General features: G+C 42.6%; 3 protein-coding genes across 6 annotated transcripts; all 3 read left to right on the top strand.

Annotated features, from left to right (window-relative positions):
• Nucleotides 7756-11693, top strand: LOC8055067 (bax inhibitor 1). Its single transcript, XM_002451404.2, has 6 exons — nt 7756-8122; nt 9016-9159; nt 9307-9398; nt 10663-10849; nt 10990-11145; nt 11295-11693. The coding sequence occupies exons 1-6, from the start codon at nt 7979-7981 to the stop codon at nt 11346-11348; spliced, it is 777 nt and encodes a 258-aa protein (XP_002451449.1). The 5' UTR covers nt 7756-7978; the 3' UTR covers nt 11349-11693.
• LOC8055068 (cyclin-P1-1) lies at nt 12657-17380 on the top strand. Its single transcript, XM_002451405.2, has 2 exons — nt 12657-13469; nt 16659-17380. The coding sequence occupies exons 1-2, from the start codon at nt 12667-12669 to the stop codon at nt 17023-17025; spliced, it is 1170 nt and encodes a 389-aa protein (XP_002451450.2). The 5' UTR covers nt 12657-12666; the 3' UTR covers nt 17026-17380.
• LOC8055069 (RNA-binding KH domain-containing protein PEPPER) lies at nt 19998-25081 on the top strand. 4 transcript variants are annotated; one of them, XM_021458759.1, is made up of 7 exons: nt 19998-20721; nt 21765-22020; nt 22734-22882; nt 23031-23147; nt 23282-23392; nt 23566-23757; nt 24468-25081. In XM_021458759.1, exons 1-7 carry the CDS (start codon nt 20278-20280, stop codon nt 24693-24695), a joined length of 1497 nt encoding a protein of 498 aa, XP_021314434.1. In that variant the 5' UTR covers nt 19998-20277; the 3' UTR covers nt 24696-25081. The 4 variants fall into 4 exon arrangements, with proteins under 4 accessions (XP_021314434.1, XP_021314432.1, XP_021314435.1 ...); XM_021458757.1 differs by having other exon boundaries at nt 19999-20721; nt 22974-23147; XM_021458758.1 differs by having other exon boundaries at nt 20000-20721; nt 22974-23147; nt 23285-23392.

A 25247-nucleotide genomic window follows, 5' to 3' on the forward strand; every position in this document is an offset into this window, starting at 1 on the left:
TGCACCCTTCATCTTTACTAGTAGGCCTAATTAATTATTAAAACCCACTAACAAATAAATACATGGTCTTTAGAACTTATTATGGGCTTTGACGTTGGAAACAAATAGGAAAAGGTTTATTATTTTCGGAATTAATTATTTTTGTGATAAAATAATTCTAGAAAAGTCCAGAATTAGTAGTTAAGTCACGAAAAATACTCCAAAAGCTTTGAAAATTCGGAAAAAATTCTTAGAGACAATATGGAATATGAGGAACTCAAATAAAGTATTTGGACCTCATGATAAGGTAATTTGGAGCATCTAAAAATTAGATTATGTTCCACGGAAAAGGCCAGAAAAATTCCCGAGAAGTTATAGAGATTGTTTGACGGATGAGGAACTGAAAGGAGTGATTTGGGTGACACAAGAAATATTTTAGGAAGCTTCAAATAAAAACTTGAGCTGAAAAACAAAGAAATTTTGTTGTAGATAAAGATAAAGACGTACCGATCAAGGAAGACCGTTCTACTAAACACAATTTAAAGATTTTGCTCACTCTCAACACAAATGAGCAACAAGCAAACATTACATCAAATCGAATGCACCAGCATGTATGCACAACAATATTGCTAAATCCTTATGATAAATTTTAAATTAATAAAAATATTATTTTTCCTATATTTTCATGAGCACAAAAATACAAAACTAAATCAATTTTCATCCATTTTGAAAGGAGCAAATTTTAGGGTGTTACAAAATGTTTTTAGGATAAGAGTATCTCAATAATGCCGACTATATATATTGGAATATAAGTGAAATGTTCATTCCTCTTCACTAGTTTAAACTTTTGAGTTAAACTGGTTGGTCTATTTAATTCAATATGATATCAAAGATAGAGATCTCAAATTTGAATCCTGGTTAGCACAATTAAATACAAAACAATTACTGCTCGCTCTTATTCCACAGATGAGCTTAAGCATTGGTGTACACTATGCATGTAACTTGCGCATGTAACTTCCGTTCGAGGGTAGCTAAAGCTTGGTGCAGCTAGTTAGCTACGGACACATATGGTCGTCGATCGAGGAGCTAGCTCCATCAGCTTGTGGAAAAAGAGGAGAAATTTAAGCTGCTAGAGCTAGCTAGCATCGGGTGAATTGATCGAAGAATATATATATATATATATATATATATATATATATATATATATATATATATATATATATATATATATATATATATATCCTGGACTAGACTAGAGATAAATTAAAGCTATATATCACAGATGATATAGACAGGAACTTTGTGTGCTGTCGTCGTCGTTGATGTGCAACTCCTGGAAAACTTTCAGGATAGAGAGATGCATGAGCAGAAGTCTCCGCTCGCAGCATCGATATTGCACACGCATACACGCAAGTTCCTGAAAATTTCCTGCATGTCAAGCCTTGTGATGCTGCCTAGCAGCCGGGCGCAAAGCATCTCAGTTTCTTATTATTGGCACTCATACACTGATACACAGCAAGAAGTCATTTTTAACCCCTTTTTTTTTGTGCCATTGGTTGGGCGGATTGTCCATATGGAAGTTTATGGGCATCCTGGGCTCCTAAAACTCTTATTCTGTTAATACCGAACGACGTCTCGGTGGTTTTAATTTGGGTCACCATAGTGTTAACCAACTGATGGTTGGGAATTCGACTCTCCGTCTCGCATGCGCGAAATTTCGTGGTGTTAAATAACCTTCTTGTCGGCAAAGCCGAAGTTATTCAGGAGTTTTCTCTGTCAGCATTTTTTTTTTGAGAGAACAGGAGGAGAAAACTGAAACAAACATATGGAAGTTAAGTACACAGAAAGGGTTCAAGAGACCCAAAAGGAAATGAAAAAGATAAGATCAATTACATCATCCTTTGTTGTAGCCATGAACTAATTTCTGGGATGTACGTATTTTTTCTTCGCAAGAAGAATAACTAGGCTGAAGACTTCTTTGAGGATAATTATAAACTTGCTCCTATCTGTTGTCGCTTCTTCATTTCTGAAAACGAAATTGTTCCTTGAGGTCCAAATACTCCAGCACAAATTCTCTGTCAGTGTTGTTGAGGTTTTCTACTTTAAAACAATGCCCTGTGACTGTGTATACCCACGCCTGAATTTTTTGAGTCTTTTAGGGAAAAAAAGGTAGATGTAGATCCATGAGTCCGTAGATTGTTTCCTTTCTCGTAATAAGGTCATGTCCTTGATCCGGTGCGCATATGCAAACTCGGGAATACTCCTGTATCATAAGGTACTGTATATAATACAAAAGCAAAAGGAGGAAGCAATAACACATACACACACAAGACACACAAGAGAGAAGTACTCCTATATATATTTGATAGATATGTCAATGGACAGAGCTACTAATAATTAATATATACATATGGTCGTCATGCACGGTTCACCATTTGACAATAACCGAGAGAGTGGTCGCATATATATGCATTGTGATTTGGACGTTGGTGAAGAGAAAATCCCCAGCCACACACACTCATCTGTGGTCTGTGGAGTGTGCAATTTAAAGTTAGTCATATGCATGGTGCCTGCCGGAGACTAACTTGGGACTAATTACACTGCCTCGACGGAAATTAAAACCAACGTCGCTGATCCGATTCCGATCCGATCCACCGCACAGCTCAGTTTTCTTCAGATTCTCCAGCACGGCCGTTCGACGTGGCTTGCACCGGTCCGTTTGGTTTGCCTTGTTAAAGTTTATTACCGTCCGTCACATTGATTATTTACGAAATTAAAAAAAAATTGGAGAGTAACTTGAGAGACAAATCTTTTAAGTCTAATTAATTTATAATTAGATACTATTTATCAAATAAGACGAAACTGCTACAGTATTTATTAAATTTTAATAAATCAAACCAAACACCCTTAGCAAGAGCACTTAGTAGCACGTCTCGCTCTCAGCAAGACATGAACATGAGCCCCAGCAGTAATAACAGTGTAATTTCTTCAAGCAAATTAAAGGTTCAGTTACCCTGTAGCTGCATGCATGCAGGCTCTCGACCGATCGATCTGCGAAATTTTCCATCGCCGGCCGGCTATGCATGCATGAGAGGGCATGCAAAAGGAAAAAGGAAGTTCGGTGGACCGGCCATGCATGAGGGCATGAAAAAGGAAGTTCGGGGAAAATATACTTAGGTTTTTCAAAAAATTTTTGGTTTTCGGAACTATAGCATTTTCGTTTTTTATTTGACAAACATTGTTCAATTATGGAGTAAGTAGGTTTAAAAGATTTATCTCGCGATTTACAGGTGTGCAATTAGTTTTTATTTTCGTCTGTATTTAGTGCTCCATGCATGTGCCGTAAGATTCGATGTGACGGAAAATCTTGAAAATTTGTTGGGTTTTTGGGTGAACTAAATAAGGACTTAGAGCACTTTATCGTCCATTTGATACGGCTCCATTTTATCAGTGAAGTCATTTTTTTCTCAACTTTATAAATTACTTCATCGGTAGATACTTTGACAATATAGGGCTCCTTTAATTAAAACATGCTCTCATATAACCCCATGTGGGACCCATCGGGATGAGATGTGAACCCTAGTGAAGCTGCTATCTTAGTATCTTTGGCTCCACACTCCATGTATCTTTTGTGAAAGCACGATATAAGAGGCTCCTTAATAAGTGAAGCCATTTGGATTTGGTTTCACTCTATTTGACACAAAACAACTCCAAACAGCTTGAGGAGTTATGCCAAATAAGGTCTAAGAGTGTGCAGTGACAATGTTCTCGCTCAATAATGTATGCCTGACTATATATGCAAGCAGGCAGCAGCCGGCGCCTCTCTTATTAGATGTCGACATTTGGAGAAAAAAATTAGACTATACAAAGAGCTACGAAGCTGTGAAGAAACTACAAAGTCTCCATCTTTTGGGACTAAATGCATGCATATATTATACTCTCTCAGTTCCAAAATAAATGTCGCTACGGTATTCGTGTTAATTAGTCAAACTTTTTAAGTTTGACTAGATTTTTAAAAATATTACCAATATTTATATCTCCAAAAAAGTTTATTATGAATATAGATTCGATGACCTATTTGATCATACTAATTATGCATTATAAATACTAATATTTTCTTATATATGTTTAATTAAAATTATAAGTGTTTGATTTCTTGGAAATCGATTGAGAACGACACTTATAAAGTACTTATTATGCATGCAGTTCCCTGATTCAGAGAGACAGAGACAGCAAACAAGATGACCAAAATTAGAGCAGCCTGAAGTCACCGTACACCGCTTTCTCTTGTCCATCGCATGGAAAATTTCAACTCCACTCCGGACTTGAGGCCAAGGCCTTGTTTAGATGTGAAAACTTTTTGTATTTCGTTACTGTAGCACTTTCGTTTGTTTATGGTAAATATTGTCCAATCATAGATTAATTAGGGTCAAAAAATTTGTCTCACGATTTACAGGCAAACTGTGTAATTAGTTTTTATTTTCGTTTATATTTAATGCTTCATGCATGTGCTGCAATATTTTATGTGACGGAGAATCTTAAAAACTTTTTTGTTTTCCGGGTAAAGTAGTGAACTAAGGCCTTGTTTAGTTCACCCCAAAAACCTAAAATTTTTCAAAATTCTCTGTCACATCGAATCTTGCGGCACATGCATGAAACATTAAATATAGTTAAAAACAAAAACTAATTACACAGTTTGTCTGTAAATCGCGAGATGAATCTTTTAAGCCTAATTAGTTCAGAATTAAACAATATTTATCATAAATAAACGAAATACTATAGTACCCCGAACCAAAAGCTTTTGCAAACTAAACAAGGTCTAAACAAGACCCAAGTCGACGTCGTGTTTGTTGTTGTTGTTGTTGTTGCATGCAGCTCCTGAGCACAATTTTGGTAAACTTTCGCGCCTTCTTCGAGAGGTTCGCAGCAGGTTCCCCGACAGTTTCTGCTGCAGTTCAGACAAAAGCAGCATAGGGGTATGATTTCCGTGCATCTTTGATTTGTACGATTGAAAGGCCCTGTTTAGATTGGAAATGAAAATTTTTTGAATATCATATCGGATGTGTCGAAATTTTGACAGTACATTGCGATCCCAAGGTGGCTGGCTTTGGTTGCCTACTGCAACTTTCTCAGCAAATTAATTCCCCGGAGATGGCAATCTCTTCGATTCCAAGTCCACCATTTAGCTTCCTCTTAAACTTGAATATTTTTTACTTTGACTAATGACTGCTTGCTCCGTCCACAAAAAAAAATAATTCTTAGAATTCATGTCAGTCAAGTCCATTTAGAAAATCACATGGACAGAGGGAGTACTCGTATACAGATTGTAGTCAATGTTTTTGTATTCATCATAAAAAAAAACATATTTCTCTAACACTAACACAGGAAATATGTTCTTAGGGCACTCACAATGCAGACTCTATCATAGAGTCTAAAGTTATTTATTACCTCGAACAATGTGGACTTAGAGTCTAAATAAGACTTAGAGTCTTATTTTTTTCTACCTCTTTCTTCAATAAATATGTTGCCACATCAGCAAAACATCATAAATAATATGTAATTAATTGTCTTAGACTCTGTAATAGAGTCTTCCATTGTGAGTGCCCTTATGGCGCTTGTTTGTTAATTTTGGTCCTTTAATATTAGATTAGATATCAGGCATGATATAGGTTAAATTTAAAGATCAAATACACATGTACTCAACTTCTTCCGTCCTAAAATAACTAGGCATTTCATTTCTCGAGCAGTCAAACTTTTTGCTATAAATCCATGTCTTTGATTAGACTACATCGGAGTTGGTATTTTGTATCGCTCAGGCGGGTGAAACAATAGTAAGTGTTGGAGTATATACGTGATGAAATGTGATATCGTGGACCGGTCATTAATTACTAGTCTATGATGAAACATCATCACATCAGATGGAAGATTTCCATGTCTGCGATGCGTTGGCAATTAGGATTTCTGGCATTGTGTGCTTTGTCTTTTGATCTATATAGTCGTAATTGCCCATTTTACTAGGCAAATCTTTCCGAGCATCTTCCCGGTTCTCTACCTTGGAGAGGAAGCTCCTTTGAAAGTGGCCAATTCTATGAAGAAGCCATTTATTTGGTTGGGAGGTGATGAGGACAACTTTAAACCAAGGTCTCTCTGCCAAACGATGATCGATGGTATTTTCTTAGGAAGCTTTGTTCTAGTCTAAGCTTTTATGCTAAGACAAAGAGAAGAAAAATGGGACTATAATTTTACGACCAGCTAGCTTTAAAACTTTGTGACGAGAAAGTAGGTCATGAACAATGAAGTGTGTTGTAGTACCAAACTATTATATGAACAGGCTGATAAATGAGGAATAAATGTTTATGTAGGTGAACAGTCCCCTGCGCGCAAATTAAATATATTAAGCTCAGCCAACAAACATGATAATTAGGGTGGGGGGGGGGGGGGAAGATTATCCCCTCTTCCTACTAATCAATCTGGCTCTCTGAATTTTCATCTTCTGTTTGAATTTTGAGAGAAGGAATGTACTAGTCTATAGGCAGGAGCGCATAAGTTTCCCTGAATTATGCTTCAAGAAGAAGAAGTCTAGGATACATGACTAGTAGATTTGATTTGACACCCGTATACGCAATACGGTCGTATTTATTTATTAGTGGTAGTATACGCGCAGTACGTAGCCACCGGCGGGAATTTTTCAAATACATACTGTACACACGTCGTGGCCTTCCCGAATACGGGAAAATGCCAAACCCGACAGGAGGGACGACGACAGCCGTGGAAACGTCGTGGCCGAAAAGCGCATTCCATGCAGGCCATGCACAGCCGGGCCCACGGGCCAGTGGGACCAGCTTCTCGAAGCGCGTGCGCGGGGCGGGCGGCCCGCAGCCAGCAAAGCGAGCGAGCGCCACTCCCGAAGGTTCCTGGGGCCCGCCTGCCAGCTGCACGACCCGGCCCGAAGCTTCTTCGTGGGTCCGCAAGATTCGATGTTATAGAGAATCTTGAAAAAAATTGACAACTAAACAAGGCCTCAATAGACAAACGAAGATGGCATACACTCTCTTCGCTTTCTAGAGTACTCCCTCTATCCCACAAATAAACATATTTCTTCGACTTCTATGATTCATATTTGACCATTCATCTTATTCAAAAAAATATAATAAATATTATTTATTTTTTATGTCTTATTTTATTGTTAGATATATTTTTATAATAATTTATTTATTTTATTATTTGCACAAAAAATTTAAATAAGACAAATGTTTAAACATGAATCGTACCAGTTAAAGAAATGTATTTATTTGTGGGACGGAGGGAGTAAGTAGAATCGTTTGACTTCAGACAACTCTAGAAATTGATTCTTTTATGGATGGAGGGAGTAAGTAATAATATTTTTATATGAATTTTGGTTACTACTAACAAATAGTTTTAGTGAACACTATTCTAAAACTACATTATTATTATATATATAATTTTCGTTCTATGATGATGAAGGAAGTTAGTTGAGCGGAAATGTTTTTGGCATGGCAAACACCCGCAGAGAGGACCCGACGTGATGAACGAGAACAAAACAGCGTGCGTGCGCAGCGCATTGGTACAACTGGAGTAGTAGAACCGGTACGGACGTACAACTTGACATTGAGGAAACTTCTAGGGCAGTCGCGAGAGGGGGTGTGTGTGTCCTTCGCGAAAAGTACCGGCCCAGTGCGTGGCCGCTTCCTTCTTCGCGAATCCCACCGCCTCCCGCCGACCCCCACCCCATATATAAACCGCCTCGGCCCTCTTGCATTTCTCTCCAGATCAAATCAAATCCACGAGACGAGAACAAAACCTGGTTCCGACCCAGCACGAGACACGACTCCTCCATTCCAAATCCAAATCCATCCATTCCCCCTTTGCGTGTGGTGCGAGGCCCACCGATCCCATCCGATCCGATCCATTTCGCGTCGCGTCTACCAGAGGGATCACGACACACCCGCCGCCGGAGCCGGAAGAGAGAGAGAGAGAGATGGACGCGTTCTACTCGACCTCCTCGTCGTCGTCGTCCTCGGGGCCGTACGGCGCGGCGGCGTACGGCGGCAGCGGCTGGGGCTACGACTCGCTCAAGAACTTCCGCCAGATCAGCCCCGCCGTCCAGACCCACCTCAAGCTCGTACGTCCCGCCCTCCTCCTCCTCCCCACCACCCTACCGTCGTTCGCGCTTCTTCTTCTATCTTCTTCTTCTCGCCGTGCGTGCGTGCGTGCGTTTATCGCTCGTCGCCGGTGTTTCTCTGAATCGCCGGTTTGGCTTCGTTTCGGGGATTGAGGGTCGAATGTGGCAGCGGATTCGGGCGCCCTCGTAGTTGTACGGGTGCTATAATCTCACGGTTTCGATGGCTGTTCTGTTTTCACAAATTTTGGGGGGCGTATTTTTTTTTGTTCCGATTGGGCTCGGTCGGTTGTTCGCCGTCGTATGTGCCAATTTGCCATCCTTTGCGGCATCTGTGTCTATGTGGGCGGTGGGCCTGGTTTAGATTTGTGCGCCCGGTGGTTTGGATTGCACCTCGCTGTTCGAATTGTCCAGATTGGTTGTCAGACATATAAATATAAATAAACGATAATAATACTTCTGTGATTGTGATTCACGCAATTAGCCTTTAGTATTTTTTTTATCAGTTGTTGGTTTCGTGGGGATTTCCTTGCGCAATGGAATTTCCTCTGTTTATTGTTACCATCACAACCGGTTTGCTTGTTGCTGTTGCTTAGGAATTTGTGATTCGCGCGTGCTGGATTCCTTGCGTTGAGAACTGCGAATGCCACCAATTGATTGATTCGTCACAAAGAATATGATTCGTTAATTGTGTGATTGATCGATATACTGAACTTTTTAGCAAGTCGATTCCATTCGTGCATTTCGGTTTACCTTTATTATGCTTGGTGCGATCTTGTGTGACAGTATCTGTGATGCCCCACGTCGTTCTAACGGCGGTTATTAGTTAGTTGCTCGATTAATTATCCAAATCTGACGGTGGTTGTTGGTTTCTGGTTTGGTTTGGTTGCCTGCAGGTTTACCTGACCCTCTGCGTGGCGCTGGCCTCGTCGGCGCTGGGCGCTTACCTGCACGTCGTCTGGAACATCGGCGGGATGCTGACCATGCTCGGCTGCGTCGGCAGTATCGCCTGGCTCTTCTCGGTGCCCGTCTACGAGGAGGTCCGTTCGTCTCTCCTTCGTCAGTTGACCTTGCCTACATCTTGCGAGCTGTGCAGGATCGCCAGCGAGAAATTTGACAACTGATGAAAATGTCAATGGCGCCGTTTGCTGACTTTTTTCTCTTTCTCACTGCGTGTGTTTGTGCAGAGGAAGAGGTACGGACTGCTGATGGCGGCTGCCCTCCTGGAAGGGGCTTCGGTTGGACCCCTCATCAAGCTGGCCGTGGAATTTGACCCAAGGTAACAGCGAACTTACCTAGCACTTGTCTCTCGTAAATTGCCTGCGCTGTGCGCGACTGATTAGTATTAATCAAAACCAAACACTACGAGTTTGTTTGATCATGCATGAGCGGATAAGTTGTGGTAAATAGGAGTAAATGCTTAGATGATGACAGTGACATACGAATTGCTTCTATGGGATGTGTGTGTTGCCTGCATGTCCTGCCAGTCGCTATCTGCTTCGATTCTTGGCCGCAGTTTTTCGGTAGTAACTGGGATTTCGAGGTCAGAGCAGGGATTTTTTTTGGCATGTAAATTACAGTGCGATCTTCTCATAAGAATTTTAACTTGCTTTATGAGAACTGTCAGTTTCATTGAATCATCATGCATGAGTTTTAGCTAGGCAATTGATCTCAAACAACATGCGGCACATACATGCATGATGCTGTCACTAGTTATGTATCCCAATTTTGGAGCTAAAGCCAGTAAAAAGTTTGCATGGCCCTGATAGCTGCAAAATTTCGGCACCTAGTTATAGAATTGATTTTGCCCTTTGTTTTGCTTTGCCTATTCATGCCTTACACACCTTTTGTCAAAAGTGTGCTTCACGTGCATGTCGTAGCACTTTGTATTTGGAAAAAAGAAATTAAAGTTGCTTCCTAGTTGCTTGATAGGAACTTGGCATGGGTATATTAGGACAATTTAAGCATTGAACAATTTTCTGAAGATAATTGGTCAGTCCTGATCATTTAGCTTGTGCATCCTCTCCTTATTGGATGAATACTTGGGCCTCGTTTAGTTTCGAAAACTGAAAAGTTTTCGTAACGGTAGCACTTTCGTTTTTATTTGAGAAACATTATTCAATCGTAGAGTATCTAGGTTTAAAAGATTCATCTCGTGATTTACAGATAAACTGTGTAATTAGTTTTTATTTTCATCTATATTTAATACTTCATGCATGTGGTGTAAGATTCGATGTGATGGGGAATCTTGAAAAGATTTTGGTTTTCATGGTGAACTAAACAAGGCCTTGGGTAACGTAAGGATTTAGTTTTTTCCAATAAAGTTTTCTGCAAGGGCGAAAGCCCTTCCAGGCTCTTCAAAAAAAAAAAACTTGGGTAACCTGAAATGTCTGGGCACTGTTACTTGCACTTGATGGTGTCCAAGTTCTTTTTCTTGTTTCTTTTTTGTATTTTGGCATGATCAATTGATGTTTGATTATATATGCTGAATCCCGTACTAAGTATACTCTTTCCTGTTGTGCTTGTGTCGTTGTATTTGTCAGCATCCTGGTGACAGCGTTTGTGGGAACTGCCATTGCGTTCGCGTGCTTCTCTTGCGCGGCCGTGGTTGCCAAGCGCAGGGAGTACCTCTACCTGGGCGGGCTGCTCTCTTCGGGGCTCTCCATCCTGCTCTGGCTGCAGTTCGCCGCCTCCATCTTTGGCCACTCCACTAGCACCTTCATGTTTGAGGTGAGAGATCATGAGAGACGTGCTTCTACCTGCTGTTTGATGACCATTATATTAATTGTAGCAGTAGAACTTGGGCATGCACGAATACTTGATGCAGGCGGCCGGCTTAATTTGAATCTTTGAATACTTGATCCTTGCAGGTTTACTTTGGGCTGCTTATCTTCCTGGGATACATGGTGTACGACACGCAGGAGATCATCGAGAGGGCGCACCACGGCGACATGGACTACATCAAGCACGCCCTCACCCTCTTCACCGACTTCGTGGCTGTCCTTGTCCGCATCCTCGTCATCATGGTGAGCTCGATCTCTTGTGATGGATTATTGCATACCTGATTACCATGAAGTGTTGTCGGATTATTGGTGGAGTTTGTGCATGATTATTCCTCTCTGGCCTGGTGGTAATGTCTGACTGACTGAACTGAACTGTGCACGCATGCATGCAGCTCAAGAACGCGGCTGACAAGTCGGAGGACAAGAAGAGGAAGAAGAGGTCGTGAGCGGTCTCACCTGTGCGTAAGTGCAACACTGAAGGAAGGAAAGGCACGGCGGGCTGCCTGCTGCTACTAGTAGTACAATATATATGAATATGAATCGAAGCTCCTGCATATTATATATAGGAGGAGTAACTGGGTGCTTGTGATGGAACTGAAAGAAAGTGTTTCTTCGTTTTCTTGCTCTCTTATTAGTCTGTTAGTTGTCCTGTAAATTGAGTCTGGTAAGGTTTTGTTGCATAAACGATACGAGCGCTGCAACAAATTGGATCTGCTTGCCGGTGTTTTCCGGCCTGAAAACTCTGAAGATGGATGGAATGCGATTAAGAATGTTGCCTTTGCACAGTCCAATCCTGTCTCCGTTCCATATTCCAATCCTGTGATTGTTAATGTACTCCCTCCGTCCACGAAAGAGTCAATTTTTAGAGTTGTTTTAAGTCAATCTTTTTAAACTTTGACTAAAATTCTAGAAAAATACTAAGATTTATACTATCAAATTAGTATTATTAGATTAGATTCATCATAGAATATATTTTCATATAATGTGCATTTTATATTATAGATGTTGTTACTCTTTTTTATAAAGTTAGTTAAACTTTAAAAAATTTGACTGGTACGGATACTAGGAATTGATTCTTTCATGGACGGATGGAGTATTATACTGGTGGCTGGAACGCGTCACCTGTCACGAGCACACCAAGGTGCTGCTGCTGCTGCCGCCGCCCGCCGCTGCCGTGACGAGCGAAGGGCCCGTGGGAGCAGATGACGGGGCGCGGCCCGGCGGCGGGGACGAGTGAGACCGACGCGCGCGCTGCCGTGGCGTACTGTCGTTCCTGTCGTCGACCGGTGGGTGGTGGTGGCTGCCTCATCACATCGCACGCTCGTCGATGTGGACCGAATTGCGGTACTAGTAGTCCCACTCTCTCTCTCTCTCTCCCGGATATCTAGTCCAGGCTGGCTATTGTTCAAACGCGTGCACATACAGTAATCCCCCAAATCCGCCCGCAGGACAGGAAGCCAAGAAAGCCACCTCTTTTTTTTATCACTCAATGGTCAAGCGAAGCCACCTCTTTTTTTTTCCCCCTCAATGGTCAATGCGTCAGTAAAGATCGAGTTGGACGTTGGACCGACACAGGCCAAAGAAGCCTGCAGATAGCAAATACTCGTGCACCTACATGTCGGCTCCTGGCTCTGCTTTGTTTAACAACAGCATCAGCAGGCGCTCGCTCGCGTTCGGGGTCTCTTTCGGCTTTGTTTTCCATTGCGGGTCGGGTCCTTGTTGAAGCACGCGCGAGCGCGACTCGCGTCCGCGAGAGAGAACATCATGTTTGCAGCAGCCTTGCGGACACGGGACACTACACTTACACAACATATAAAAATAAATCCATGCATGATCATCAACAGCAGCGAGATCAGAGGAGCTTCTCTCCCTCATCATCAAACCAAAGGGGCGTTATCCTTGAGTTTACGCCTCCGCAATACAGAAGCGGAAAACCCCCAACACGAGAACAGCTCCCCTCACCCTTGTCGGCGAGCAAACGTCGCGGCCGGTCGGTCGGCTGTCGCCCTGCCATTGCCAGCGCACCACGCCACCAGCCACCAGCCACCAGCCAGCCTCGATCTTCTACTCCCCGTCCCCGGCAGCCGGCACTCGCTCATCCCTTCGCCTGGAACACCAGAAACACCCACTCCCTCCCTTACCCCGCCCGCGCGCGCCATGGAGCCACCGTCGCCGTCGCCGCGGAGCAGCAGGAATAAAGCCGCGGCCGCGCCACGGGTGGTGTCCGTCCTGGCGGGGCTGCTGGAGCGCGCGGCGGAGCGCGGCGACGCCGAGGGCGCTGCTGCCGCGGCGTCGTCGGCGGAGGTGGTGGTGTTCAGGGGCCGCGCGCTCCCGGGGATCCCCGTGCGGCGGTACGTGGAGCGGATATACCGGTACGCCGGGTGCAGCCCCGCCTGCTTCGTCGTCGCCTACGTCTACCTCGACCGCCTCGCGCGGGGACGGGATGCCGACGATGAGGAGGGCGGCGGCGGACAGGAGGCCGCGGCGGTGGTTGGCATCGACTCGTATACCGTCCATCGCCTCCTCATCACCTCCGTCTTGGTCGCCGCCAAGTTCATGGACGACAGGTGAGTCGAGCATGCATCTATCTATCTATCTATCTGCAGTGGCCTTTAATTTGGTCAGGATCAATCATGCTCATGCATGTGTTCGTCTCCATTGCGTGCTCGGTCAGTGCTCATCTTTGGATCGATCGGTAGCTGGCTGTTAATACTACTAGTAGTAATCAGCTTGCATTTCCCCGAGCTCAGCTGTGAAATTGAGGAGCACGTACCACGCAGTACGCCACGGCTAGTCGCGGCCACTGAATAATTAGATCCAGCTTTGCAGTGGCCAATGTGAAGAGTTGACGCTCAACATAACCGTAGGACGATTAACTAAATCCAGCTATACAGATACAGCTATGCCAGAGTTGACTAAATAACCGTAGTAGTAGCGGACTAACGGTAGCAGAGCACTGCCCTGCCGGCGATTAGTGTCCTCCCTCTTCCTGCGGTCTACCACCTTGGATAAACATTTCCCGCCAAAAAAGAGATGTAGATAGAGGAGCAGAGTCGTAGAGCGAGCAATGCGAGCCAGCATGGTGTCATGGACCGGCCTTTGTTAGTTTCAAAAAATTTTACAAAATAGATACCGTAGTATTTTCGTTTGTATTTGATAAATATTATTTAATCATACACTAATTAGGCTAAAAAATTTACCTTGCAAATTACAGGTAAAATATATAATTAATTATTATTTTTATCTATATTTAATATTTCATACATGCAGACGGACTGAATTTTTTGTAAATGTTTTTAGAAACTAAACAAGACCTCACCACCCACTAGCTATAAGCTACCTGCTACCCTGACCTGTCAACCAATTCAGTAGGTTTTCATTGGTTAACAGCCGTGATGATATGCTAAACAGAGTAGAAAATTCCAATTCCAACTGTATTTATCTGGAACCATATATATACAACCGGTATACATGCTGTATACATGCATGTACCCGGCCCAGCCCCAGTATATACTACTGTAGTATATATATAATGGCCCGGCTACCCTGTCCCAGTAGTCACATGCATGCAAAACGTATGTTCAATTATATATAAAAATGGTCCTATCCTATTGATCATTCGCATTTACCTCCGGGCGAGCAGGTAGCACAGCCATTTCTGCATCCTGACCTGCTATAACTAAACAACATGTGACAGCCGGTAGCGGTAGGTGCATGTGTCGTGGTCGTCAGTTGGGACGTCCCTCCAGCTCGCTCTCACTCGCCAGGCAGGCTAGCTCGTGTCGTCGTCGTCGTCGTCGTCGTTGCTCTCTCGCTCGCTGTCCGGATCCCCATCTCAATGCATGCCCAAATTGCCCACTCGATTCGCTCACCTACCCAGAGAGAAAAAAAGGGAAACTTCAAATCCAAAACAAAATGCAGAAACTGGTCTTGTTTAGTTCTCAAAAAAATTTACAAAATTTTTCAGATTTTCCGTCACATCAAATCTTTAGACGTATGCATGAAGTATTAAATACAGACGAAAATAAAAACTAATTGCACAGTTTGGTGGGAATTGATGAGACGAATCTTTTAAGCCTAGTTAGGCCTTGTTTAGTTGACAAAAAAATTGGATTTTGGGTACTGTAGCACTTTCGTTTGTTTGTGGCAAATATTGTCCAATCATATACTACTTAGAGTCAAAAGATTTATCTCACGATTTACAAGCAAATTGTGTAACTAGTTTTGATTTTTGTCTAAATTTAATACTTCATGCATGTGCCGTAAGATTCGATGTGATGGAGAATCTTGAAATTTTTTGAGAACTAAACAAGACCTTAGGGCCTGTTTAGATTGGGGATGAAAATTTTTTGGGTGTCACATCAGATGTGTCGGAAGGATGTCGGGAGGAGTTTTTAGAAACTAATAAAAAAACAAATTACATAGCTCGTTAGGAAACTGCAAGACAAATTTATTAAGCATAATTAATCTGTCATTAGCATATGTGGGTTACTGTAGCACTTAAGGCTAATCATGGAGTAACTAGGCTTAAAAGATTCGTCTCGTGATTCTCAACTAAACTGTGTAATTAGTTTATTTTTTTATCTACATTTAATGTTCCATGCATATGTCCAAAGATTCGATGGGATGGATGAAAATTTTTTGGTGGGGAACTAAACAGGGCCTTAGTCTATAATTGAATAATATTTGTCACATACTAACGAAAGTAGTACTATTCATATTTTGCAAAAATTTTTAAAGTAAACAAGGCCTAAACGTACCAAAAATGCAAACCCACCATAGATCATGTTCCTGTCCTGCATAATTCCATCAATCATCGCGCAGCACAAATTAGTTACCAGAAAAATTTGCAAAATTTTTCAGATTCTTTATCACATCGAATCTTTAGACACATGCATGCAGTATTAAATATAGACGAAAATAAAAATTAATTGCACAGTTTGGTCGGAATTGACGAGACGAATCTATTGAGCCTAGTTAGTCCATGATTGGATAATATTTGTCAAATACAAACGAAAATGCTACAGTGTAAGATTTTGCAAAATTTTTTGGAACTAAACAAGGCCGTAGTATATATGCATCTGTCTACTGTCTTGTTGCTTACTCCCTCCGTTCCAAAATAAGTGTCGTTTTCGTTTCCCGAGAAATAACTTTAACTAAATATATAGTAAAGAATATTAGTATTTATAGTACATAATTAGTATCATTGGAAAGATCTTTAAGTCTAGTTTTTAACAAATTTATTTAGAGATATAAATATTGTATATATTTTCTACAAATCGAGTCAAACTTGTAGCACAAAAACCTAAAACAACACTCTTTTTGGGACGGAGGGAGTAGAGCGCAGCGATCCAGTACTGTACTATCACATCGAACCATGGGGAGAGAGAAATGAGGGTAGAAATCGATTCCACATTCGACGTTCAAACATGGTTCGGACACAGGGAATAAAAAAACTTATTAGTCACTGAGATACAATGCATTGATTGAAGGAGGTGAGAGTTAAAGTTGGAGCTATCGAACCGCCTGTTTTTTTCCAAGTCCGATCAGTCGGGTTCGGATCGAACTGAACACCGGAGGTGCCTTCAGTCCAAACAACATGACAAAAGAATTAATATTTTTTTATTTAAAATTTTGAATAGGACGAATGACTAAATTTTATATTAAAAAAAATTAAAGGTCTTGTAATTTGAGATGGATTGAGTACTCATTTTGCATGCTTCTCATTAATTTCTCCATGCATGACACGTGTGCAGGCACTACAACAACGCCTACTTCGCGCGTGTGGGCGGCGTGGAGGTGTCGGAGATGAACGCGCTGGAGCTGCGTCTCCTCTTCGCGCTCCGCTTCCGCCTCAACGTCGACCCGGACACCTTCGCCCGCTACTGCGCCGCGCTCGAGTGCCACATCGTCATGGCCGATGACCCCGCCGTCGTGGCGCTGCCGCTGATGCCGCCGTCCCCCGCCGTCTCCGAAGACGACTACGACGGCGCAGCGGCGACCAAGGCGGAGAAGGGCAGTGCCGCCGCCGCCGCTGCCGCCGGCGGCTCCGCCGTGCCCGTCGTCGAGAGTCGTCATCATCATCGGAGAGCGGTGGTACAAATCATGACGACCGCCCAATGACGACTTCGGAGATGCATAGAGGGTCGTCGTACGGCAGAACACACGTCGACACGCATGATATATATTCTTTTCATTTGTTTCGAGCCTTTGTACATGCGTGGGGTGTGCGTGCGTGGAGTGCTAAAAACAAATTCGCGCTGTCTGTTCAATCAACGCGTTCGATCGTTTGCGTGTACTACTCTCATGCATATATGCGTGTATGTAAGCCCGGCCGTGACTTTTTGTGCTGCGAGTGCAGAAGCAGCTGTTGCGAGCACGAGTGCACGACGGATCGATATATGTATCTACGTACAGATATGCGCATCATGATTCATGACGCTTCTCATATATAACGCAGTTTATTTGTCTTTAAAAACATATGTCTTCGCAATGCGAACCACATAATTTGCTCTGAGATTCATGCCCAGGAGAAAGATAATAAAAAATTATCTCTCTCCTCTTGGATACGAATCTTAATTCACATTTTTGAGGGGAGAGTGGCCGAAGGTGCCCCATCACCACCGGCGTTGCACCCAAACCCCATGATGGATTTCTACAAGGATTTCTGCGGTGATGACATTTGAGGAGCTGCGGTTTCGAGGACCTCCTTGGGCGAGGACCCAATGCTCGGGGAGGCCTCCGCCTGGTGCCGCAAGATGGTGGATGAGCCATTATCCTTCTCCCCACCTCCATCCCTGTGTGACGAGGTTCAGGGCTCACCAACTTACACCCCGGTGTCCGCCCTGTGGGGGAAAGTTGCAGAGCTGAATGAGGAGGCAGCAGCGCTGGGCTACAACAATGTGGTACATTTCGGTCCAGGGGTCCAGCTGACCTAGGAGATCGGGGGCAGCAGAGGGAGACAGCGACCACTGAGCAGGTGACCAGCATGATCTTGGAGGAGCGGAGGAACGCTGTCGTGGATAGCATCTTTGTGCCATGTGCACAGCCACTGTTAGAGGCTCCTCTGCCGAGCAAAGCAATGGAGAAGGTGGCCAATGGCAAAACAGTAAGGCAAGAGGCCACCAGGAAGAGCACCAGGCAGCAGGCGCTAAACAACTCAGTGCCAGTTTCTAGGAGAGCCACGGACCGCCTGATCAGAGCCTTCGACATGGTTGGGCCTTCTGAGCCCATTGGTGAGCAGGCATTGGAGGCTTACATCAGATCCTTTGATGCGCCTATGACTGAGCAGCGGGTCAAGGCAATGCGTATGCTAACATCTTTGGACAGTGGACCGGCACTCGCAGCAGCGGCGCAGCTTGCAGCAGAGCATGAGATGGCAGGGGCCGAGGAGGTAGCTGTTTGACTGGAGGATGTGGGGTGTCGGATTGCCCTTTAGTTATCATGATCAATTGTATCAGTTGTATCGTCTTAGTGGAAGTTCTTATTTCTAGTAGTGCTAGTCTAGTGAGGACCGTTGTTTTCGTAGCTTACCCTGTCACTATAAAGGGCTGGCTCCTGCAAAATGTGTGGGTGTTCTTAGCAAGGTGCAAGGTAGCAGTTTGGCGAGAGAGATGTAATCGTGGTAGTGAGTCAGGAGTTATAGTAAGTCAGGGAGTGGGATGTAGCCCGGGGCAGCCCTGTCCCACTGTCTTCGTCTTGTACCGAGTGATCTGTAGGCTAGTGGGCCATGCTATGATGAAGTTTGTGATCTATAGGCCAGTGGGCTATGCTATGATGAAGTTTAATAAGTCTCCAAATGAATGAAGATTTATCTATCCTTTCGTGGAATGTGAGACCTCCCATGGTGGATCGGGAAGGGAAAAGACATCCCTGTCGTATCCCATCGGTATCTGCTCGTGTTCATTCCCCACCGTCATCCTCCTCTTCCTCGTTCCCTCCTCCTGAGCTGAGCTCCGCGACGACCGCCACAGTGACTATGGTGGTCCCTACTGGTTCCTTAGACGCTCCGAACGCTAGTCAGATTAGTGAGGATATTTTTCCCTTTTTTATGCCGAACTAGTGTTATGGTTCCACAAGGATTTGTCTTGCAATGTGTGTATTTTGCTTGTACTCGTCTAGTTTCTTTGTTGTTGAATTGTAGGTGGGTGATGTAGTTGGCACCGATGCCGGTCCTATCAAAGCTAGGGCCCGTTAACAGTTGTGGCCAACTGGATTACACCGAGAGCCATTTAACAGTTTTGTGCAGCCAACATACTTACACAAAAGGGCCATTTAACAAATTTTAAATATAGATATCATCTTAAATGAAAAGAGTTTAAGTTATTGTTAAGTTCATTTTTGTCAAATCACGTGATACCGAAATATAAGTAATATGTCAAATCTTAAATAAAAGTTACTAACATCTATAGCTTTTAAAGTTAAAATGAATTTAGGCCTTGTTTAGATGCACCCAAAACCCCAAAACTTTACAAGATTCCCCATCACATCGAATCTTGCAGCACATGCATTGAACATTAAATATTTATAAAAAAGATAACTAATTGCACAGTTTGCCTGTAAATGACGAGACTAATCTTTTAAGCCTAATTACTTTATGATTGGATAATGTTTGTCAAATAAAAACGAAAGTGCTACAGTGTCAAAATCCAAAAAAATTTTGGATCTAAACAAGGCCTTAGTTTGAGGGCATGCAACATATATGTAGAATTAGTTTTCAAAAGTATTTGCAAAACCTAATAAATTTAAAGCTTTTTTTTAATATATCATCTAAGAAATTACCGGTCAAATTCTCAAATGTGGGAATGGAAAACTGATTCTTTTGGTTCATTCATTTTATTATGTATCTAGATACATAGCAAAATGAATAAAGTCAAAATGGTTTATAATTTGAAACGAAGAAAGTATTTTACAATGAATCTAAGGCCCTATTTGGAAGAGCTCTCTGTGAACAATGATGTGTTAGAGAGGAGCCGTAGAAGCTCTACAAAATGAGGCCTAAATATCTAATGATGGGTGGTTGGCTACCAAAAATTATCATATCCAAGATTTGGTAAGATTTCACTCAAAAAAAATTTAGTAAGATAAAGCTGACAAAACTTAGACAAAAATACTTGCCGTGGATTTAACATGCTAAATGTGAGGTATTGATAGATTTTAGGATTAAACCAAACAAACCAAAAATTTGACTTGCCTAAATTGTGACGACCGAATTTTGGGCACGGACCAATCAAACTCATCTATGTTACGGAATGGACCAGTAGCAAATTATTCCGAGTCCACACCCAACGGCCAACCCAGCCGGAAAACCCCCAAAAGCGGTTGCTCTGCTCGCACTCGCCTCGCTCCGCCGCGTCCTCAAAACCCCACTCGGCCATGGAACCACCTTCGCCGCCGCGCCCGTGTGAGGAGGAGGAGGAGGAGGAGGCTGAGATCGACTTCGACGAGGAGGAGGAGGACCCGGAGGAGGTGGAGCCGTGGTTCACGTCCTCCTCCGACTCGGAGGCGGAGCGGGAGCCGAAGCGCCCGGCAGCGCTCGAGCCGCCACCGCCGCCGATCCCATTCCCCGCCCCCGCCTGGGCCGTGCCGCCGGAGCAGCAGCCGGCTCCGATCACCGCGGTGGAGGCGGAGAAGAAGGGCGATGGGGACTCTGATGCGAGGCCGCGGTGGCCCGGCACGAACGTGTTCCGGCTGGTGGTGCCCACGGACAAGGTCGGCGGCGTCATCGGCCGCCGCGGCGAGACCATCAAGCGCCTCTGCGACGAGACCCGCGCCCGCATCCGCGTCCTCGACGCCCCGCTCGGCGCCGCCTGCCGGATAGTAAGGCCTCGTTTAAATAAAAAAATTTCAAGATTACGTGTTACATCGAATCTTCCGACATATGCATGAAGCATTAAATATAAACAAAAATAAAAAATAATTGCACAGCTTGCGTGTAAATCGTGAGATGAATCTTTTGAATCTAGTTAGTCTATAATTGAACAGTAATTATCAAATAAAAACAAAAGTGCTACAGTGTCAAAATCCAAAAACTTTTTGGATCTAAACGAGGCCTAAGACTCCCGCTCCTTTTCCCTCCGCAAAATTTGTTTCGTTCCAGCTACAGGTTTCTAAATGGTTTATATTTATGACTCTGGAGTCGGAACCTCGGCACCTAGCAGCCGTTAATGAAGGCGATGTACTGATGTGTGAAGCTACCAAGCAAAGCAGTGTTTTAATCGGCTTGTTCAATTGTTTATTTGAGTATGCGCACGTGAAACATGCCTTGATGCAGTCTCACCTCATTATGTTAATAAGAAATTGGGTTGCTCTGGGAGCTGTGCCTGCCAATTGGGGTCATTGCAGTTTGCTCTGGAGAGTGGAGACATAAACCATACCTGCTGTGTTCTGCAATGTGTTTGCCAGACATGCTGTAACTGCGTAATCAGTCATGTTACTGTTGCATTTTGCTCGTTTTGTTTATCAATCTTTATGTGGTTCAAGCCTCAATTCATAACTGTGAAATTGTTTTCTGTATGCTATTTTATGCTATCAACCTTATTATACACTAATGTTAGAGTTATGTTATTTTGGACTTTTCGCTTAGCTACTTTACAAAGCTACATTGTTGTCAGTAGAAATCATGGTTCATGCTTTGCTTTGAATTGCTGTTTTATTCTCATTCTTTGTTGCAAGCATTGGAACAAAAGATCTTAACCATGTATTGGGTAGAAAACGTGGTATACATAACTAATGTAACATACTAACATGTACAGGTGGTACGGCGCATATCATAATTTCAAATGAGGTCACTACAAATGTTATTTGTGCCCAGAAAAAAGTTGCAGTAACACTATTTTATTTGTTTTCTTGCCTTTATTTAGGTTTTAGTATCTGCAAAAGAAGAAGTTGAAGCAGAGATGTCACCTGCGATGAATGCTGCAATTAAGATCTTCAAGCATATAAACGAGATAGAAGAGATCAATTCTGATGGAACCTTATCTGCTTCTGCATCAGACATTTGTTCTGTTAGATTATTAGTTCCTTTTGAACAAGCTGTCCACTTAATTGGCAAGCAAGGAGTCACAATTAAGTCAATTGAAGAAAGTACAGGTACTACTGTAAGGATTAGAGACGAAGGTATGTTGTTAAGCAACTCCATCCAAATCGTTCAATTAAAAGGTTGCATTCATTATTGGCTGATTAGCTAGGATATGTCGTATGTGTAGTCAAATTAATTTTAGTTTACTGTTTTCTCTTTGTTACCTATGACGTGATAATGTTACGCTTCATTCTTGCAGCCCTATGTCTTCCGCTTAGGATTATTTCCCTCAAATATACTTCACCATCGGTCCTTTCAACTTTTGATTAAAAAATGTGCATAATGCATTTTTTGTCTCACTTTTGCTAAATTACACTCACCCATAATTAAGGGTTTATTATATGTTGTTAAGATTTATACAATTTTCTGTGTAACTTTCTACAGAGTCTGGACCCGACTTTTTTCTAAGGAAAACTAGTGCCCAACCTTCTATCGGAACGTGCACTAGCCCTATTTACATGAATGTCTCCTATTTTAAGAAAATATTGTTATTCTTCTCTTAATTAATTTGATTAGTAGTGACTAATAAGTCAAACAAAAAAATACAAACCATAGTAAAAAAATTTTTATTTTCGAATCTGGGTGCCTTTTACTGTTCTCTTAATTTACAGTCTTCTAATAAAGGGCTGAAATCGTGAACTCCATGCCCTTGAATGTCTTCTATTTACTTATTCCGAGATTTATGTTAATATATAGACTTCCAATTCCATAGTCCACGTGTGACATTTGCAATTGCATCCGTTTCTTCTAGATGAGCTTTTGAGTCATGAGACAGTGGATGAAAGAATTGTTGAGATACGTGGTGCTTCCCTCAAGGTTCTGAATGCACTAAAATCAGTGCTTGAACTTCTCCGGAAGTTCTTAGTTGATCATGGTGTGCTTCATCTTTTTGAAAGGAAGGTAATCCTAGTTTTATTTCTCCTGCTCTCTTATGCCTAAATGTTGTAGCATTGGTGATCTAATGAATTGAAGTTGTTTTTCTTATTTGCAGAACCAAGAAGTAGTTCAACCACAGGATGCTTCTAATTATCCTCTTGCTGTGAACCAGGATTTTTTGTTGTCTGATCAACGCAGTCATGGTGACCCAATAAGCAGTAGACTTCTGTATGGACATGATCCATCTTTTTGCGGTCCACACCATGCAACTGATTCCTTAATGATACAGGTGTGTGCTATAGCCTATAGCTAGTAGCTGCAGCCCAGATGTTTTGTCAGCTTCCTGCTGGTTTCATTCAAATTACAAAGGTTATATCCATTTTTCTTTGCATCTGATTTTCCATGTTTTTGTTGTCTGATCAGCAGAGTCGTGCTAACCCAAAAGGCAGTAGATTCTTATATGGACGTGATCCATCTTTTCATGACCCATACTCTCGAGATCTGAGCCAACCAACTGATTCGCTAATAACAAAGGTCTTATCCCCATAGCTATAGTTGAAATAGTTTTTCATCTTGTTTGTCTAATTTGGTTGAAGTTATGAGCTATCATATCCAGGTTTCTTTTGTTAAGTTTAAGCACTATCTGCAGGAATCATCTTTTGCAACAATGACACTTGTGCTGACTTACATAACATTTTGGCTTTCAGATTACACGGACAATGCAAGTCCCACTGGCATATGCAGAAGACGTAATTGGTGTGAGGGGAGAAAACATTGAATACATTCGTTCTGTTAGTGGAGCAGTTGTGGCTCTTGAGGAGATTGGAGATTATCAAGAGGTTCAAGTTATGATTGAAGGCACTCCTTCACAAGTTCAAACTGCACATCAACTCGTACAGGTGATCTTGCATCTAGTCTTGTACTTGGTTGCTGAGTTAAACTAGGATGCTATATGGATGATAATGTAGCACCACTGGAGTCCAAGAACTCAGGTTATCTATATGGATGATAATGTAGCACCATTAGAGTCCAAGAACTCAGGTTATCTAGTAAGTTTGTGGGTTAAGATTATAGTAAAAAAATGTTTTAAGATTTCAGGCGTTTATCACATTTGATTTGTCTATTGCAAAGAATACAAATACGATCTGTTAGACTAAGCTAGTTAATTTCATCCTGAAAGTAATATAAGGGATTGGAGAAATCTATTTTCCTGTCTAAGTCTGTTTTTACACTTGGTGATGGTTTTAACCTGATCTCAAGTATCTCCCTAGCTCGAATCTTAACACAAACAACCGATAGATTACCATGAAACTAGAAAACACACTACACTTTAAGACACCTGATAGATTACCATGAAACTAGAAAACACACTACACTTTAAGACACCTGATAGATTACCATGAAAGTGGAGAACATGCACAGTTGAACTGTTTGTGACTTTGTCTACGACATTGTGACCCAATAGAGGCTAATCGCAAAAGCATGAGTACTACAGACATAATGTTATCTTTTTTTTTTGAAAGGGGACATAAAGTTATCTTATAGAGATGAATTTCCAGTTACTGTAATCCTGTGTTGATGAACACACTGCTCATTGTGATTGCTGCAGGAGGTTATATCAGGTGACAGAGCGCCACCATCCAGGAGCAGTTACTACAACAGTGAGGGGGCTGACCCAGGTCTTTTAAACTCTCCACATGTTGGCTCAAGGTTTCTGCACTCTCCACGTGCCATCGCAACAAGCCGGGAATACCTGCCATGGCAATACGAAGAACAGACACCCCATGGCCATTGGAGAAACCCTACTCACTATGATTACAGAGGCTACAGGCCATAGGAAACGAACTCATCTACCAAGTCACTGTTTTCTGCTATCATGACAAGTTTCTGTAGATGATTTATGTGGAGTGGAAGAACGAAATGGATCCACGGTTGTGCTCCGATCCTGACGCTAGACGATGTTCACCTGACCAAACTAGCTAGTTTGTATATTCTAGTCTTGAGAGAGAGATACAAGTCCTCAATAACCTTGCATTGCTAGCCTCACTTGATCCCAGCAGCTTGAGTGTATGGCTAACTTTATCAGCGTCTCAATCAGTTGTTGCCCCTATGGCCCTATCACTTGTTTGGCCCCTTTATTTCCTTTCTTCAGGCCTGAGACAGTCAGACATGATGAACCTCTTCTTCTCTTATGTCCACTGGAGTACATGTTTATATGCTGAATCCATCTTCTGATAGGGTCATGGATACAAGCGACTGGGATTTAGTAATCATCGGAAATTTGGGTACGTAGTAAATTCCATATTCCAGGGGTACGTAAAGCCTGTTGGTATATTCCACCAGATGATCAACACCACTGCATTTCCTTGCACCCAACACCACTATGGCA

This window comes from Sorghum bicolor, chromosome 4 (genome assembly GCF_000003195.3).
Source record: "Sorghum bicolor cultivar BTx623 chromosome 4, Sorghum_bicolor_NCBIv3, whole genome shotgun sequence".
NCBI classification, from domain to species: Eukaryota; Viridiplantae; Streptophyta; class Magnoliopsida; order Poales; family Poaceae; genus Sorghum; species Sorghum bicolor.

Excerpts from the sequence above, each read along its gene's own strand:
- LOC8055067 (XM_002451404.2), top strand. The coding sequence starts at position 7,979 with ATGGACGCGTTCTACTCGACCTCCTCGTCGTCGTCGTCCTCGGGGCCG. Across the intron at positions 9,160-9,306 it reads CGGTGCCCGTCTACGAGGAG|AGGAAGAGGTACGGACTGCT; the intron begins GTCCGTTCGTCT and ends GTGTTTGTGCAG. Across the intron at positions 9,399-10,662 it reads GCCGTGGAATTTGACCCAAG|CATCCTGGTGACAGCGTTTG; the intron begins GTAACAGCGAAC and ends TGTATTTGTCAG.
- LOC8055068 (XM_002451405.2), top strand. The coding sequence starts at position 12,667 with ATGTTTGCAGCAGCCTTGCGGACACGGGACACTACACTTACACAACAT. Across the intron at positions 13,470-16,658 it reads GCCAAGTTCATGGACGACAG|GCACTACAACAACGCCTACT; the intron begins GTGAGTCGAGCA and ends ACACGTGTGCAG.
- LOC8055069 (XM_021458757.1), top strand. The coding sequence starts at position 20,278 with ATGGAACCACCTTCGCCGCCGCGCCCGTGTGAGGAGGAGGAGGAGGAG. Across the intron at positions 22,021-22,733 it reads TGTAAGGATTAGAGACGAAG|ATGAGCTTTTGAGTCATGAG; the intron begins GTATGTTGTTAA and ends CGTTTCTTCTAG. Across the intron at positions 22,883-22,973 it reads TTCATCTTTTTGAAAGGAAG|AACCAAGAAGTAGTTCAACC; the intron begins GTAATCCTAGTT and ends TCTTATTTGCAG.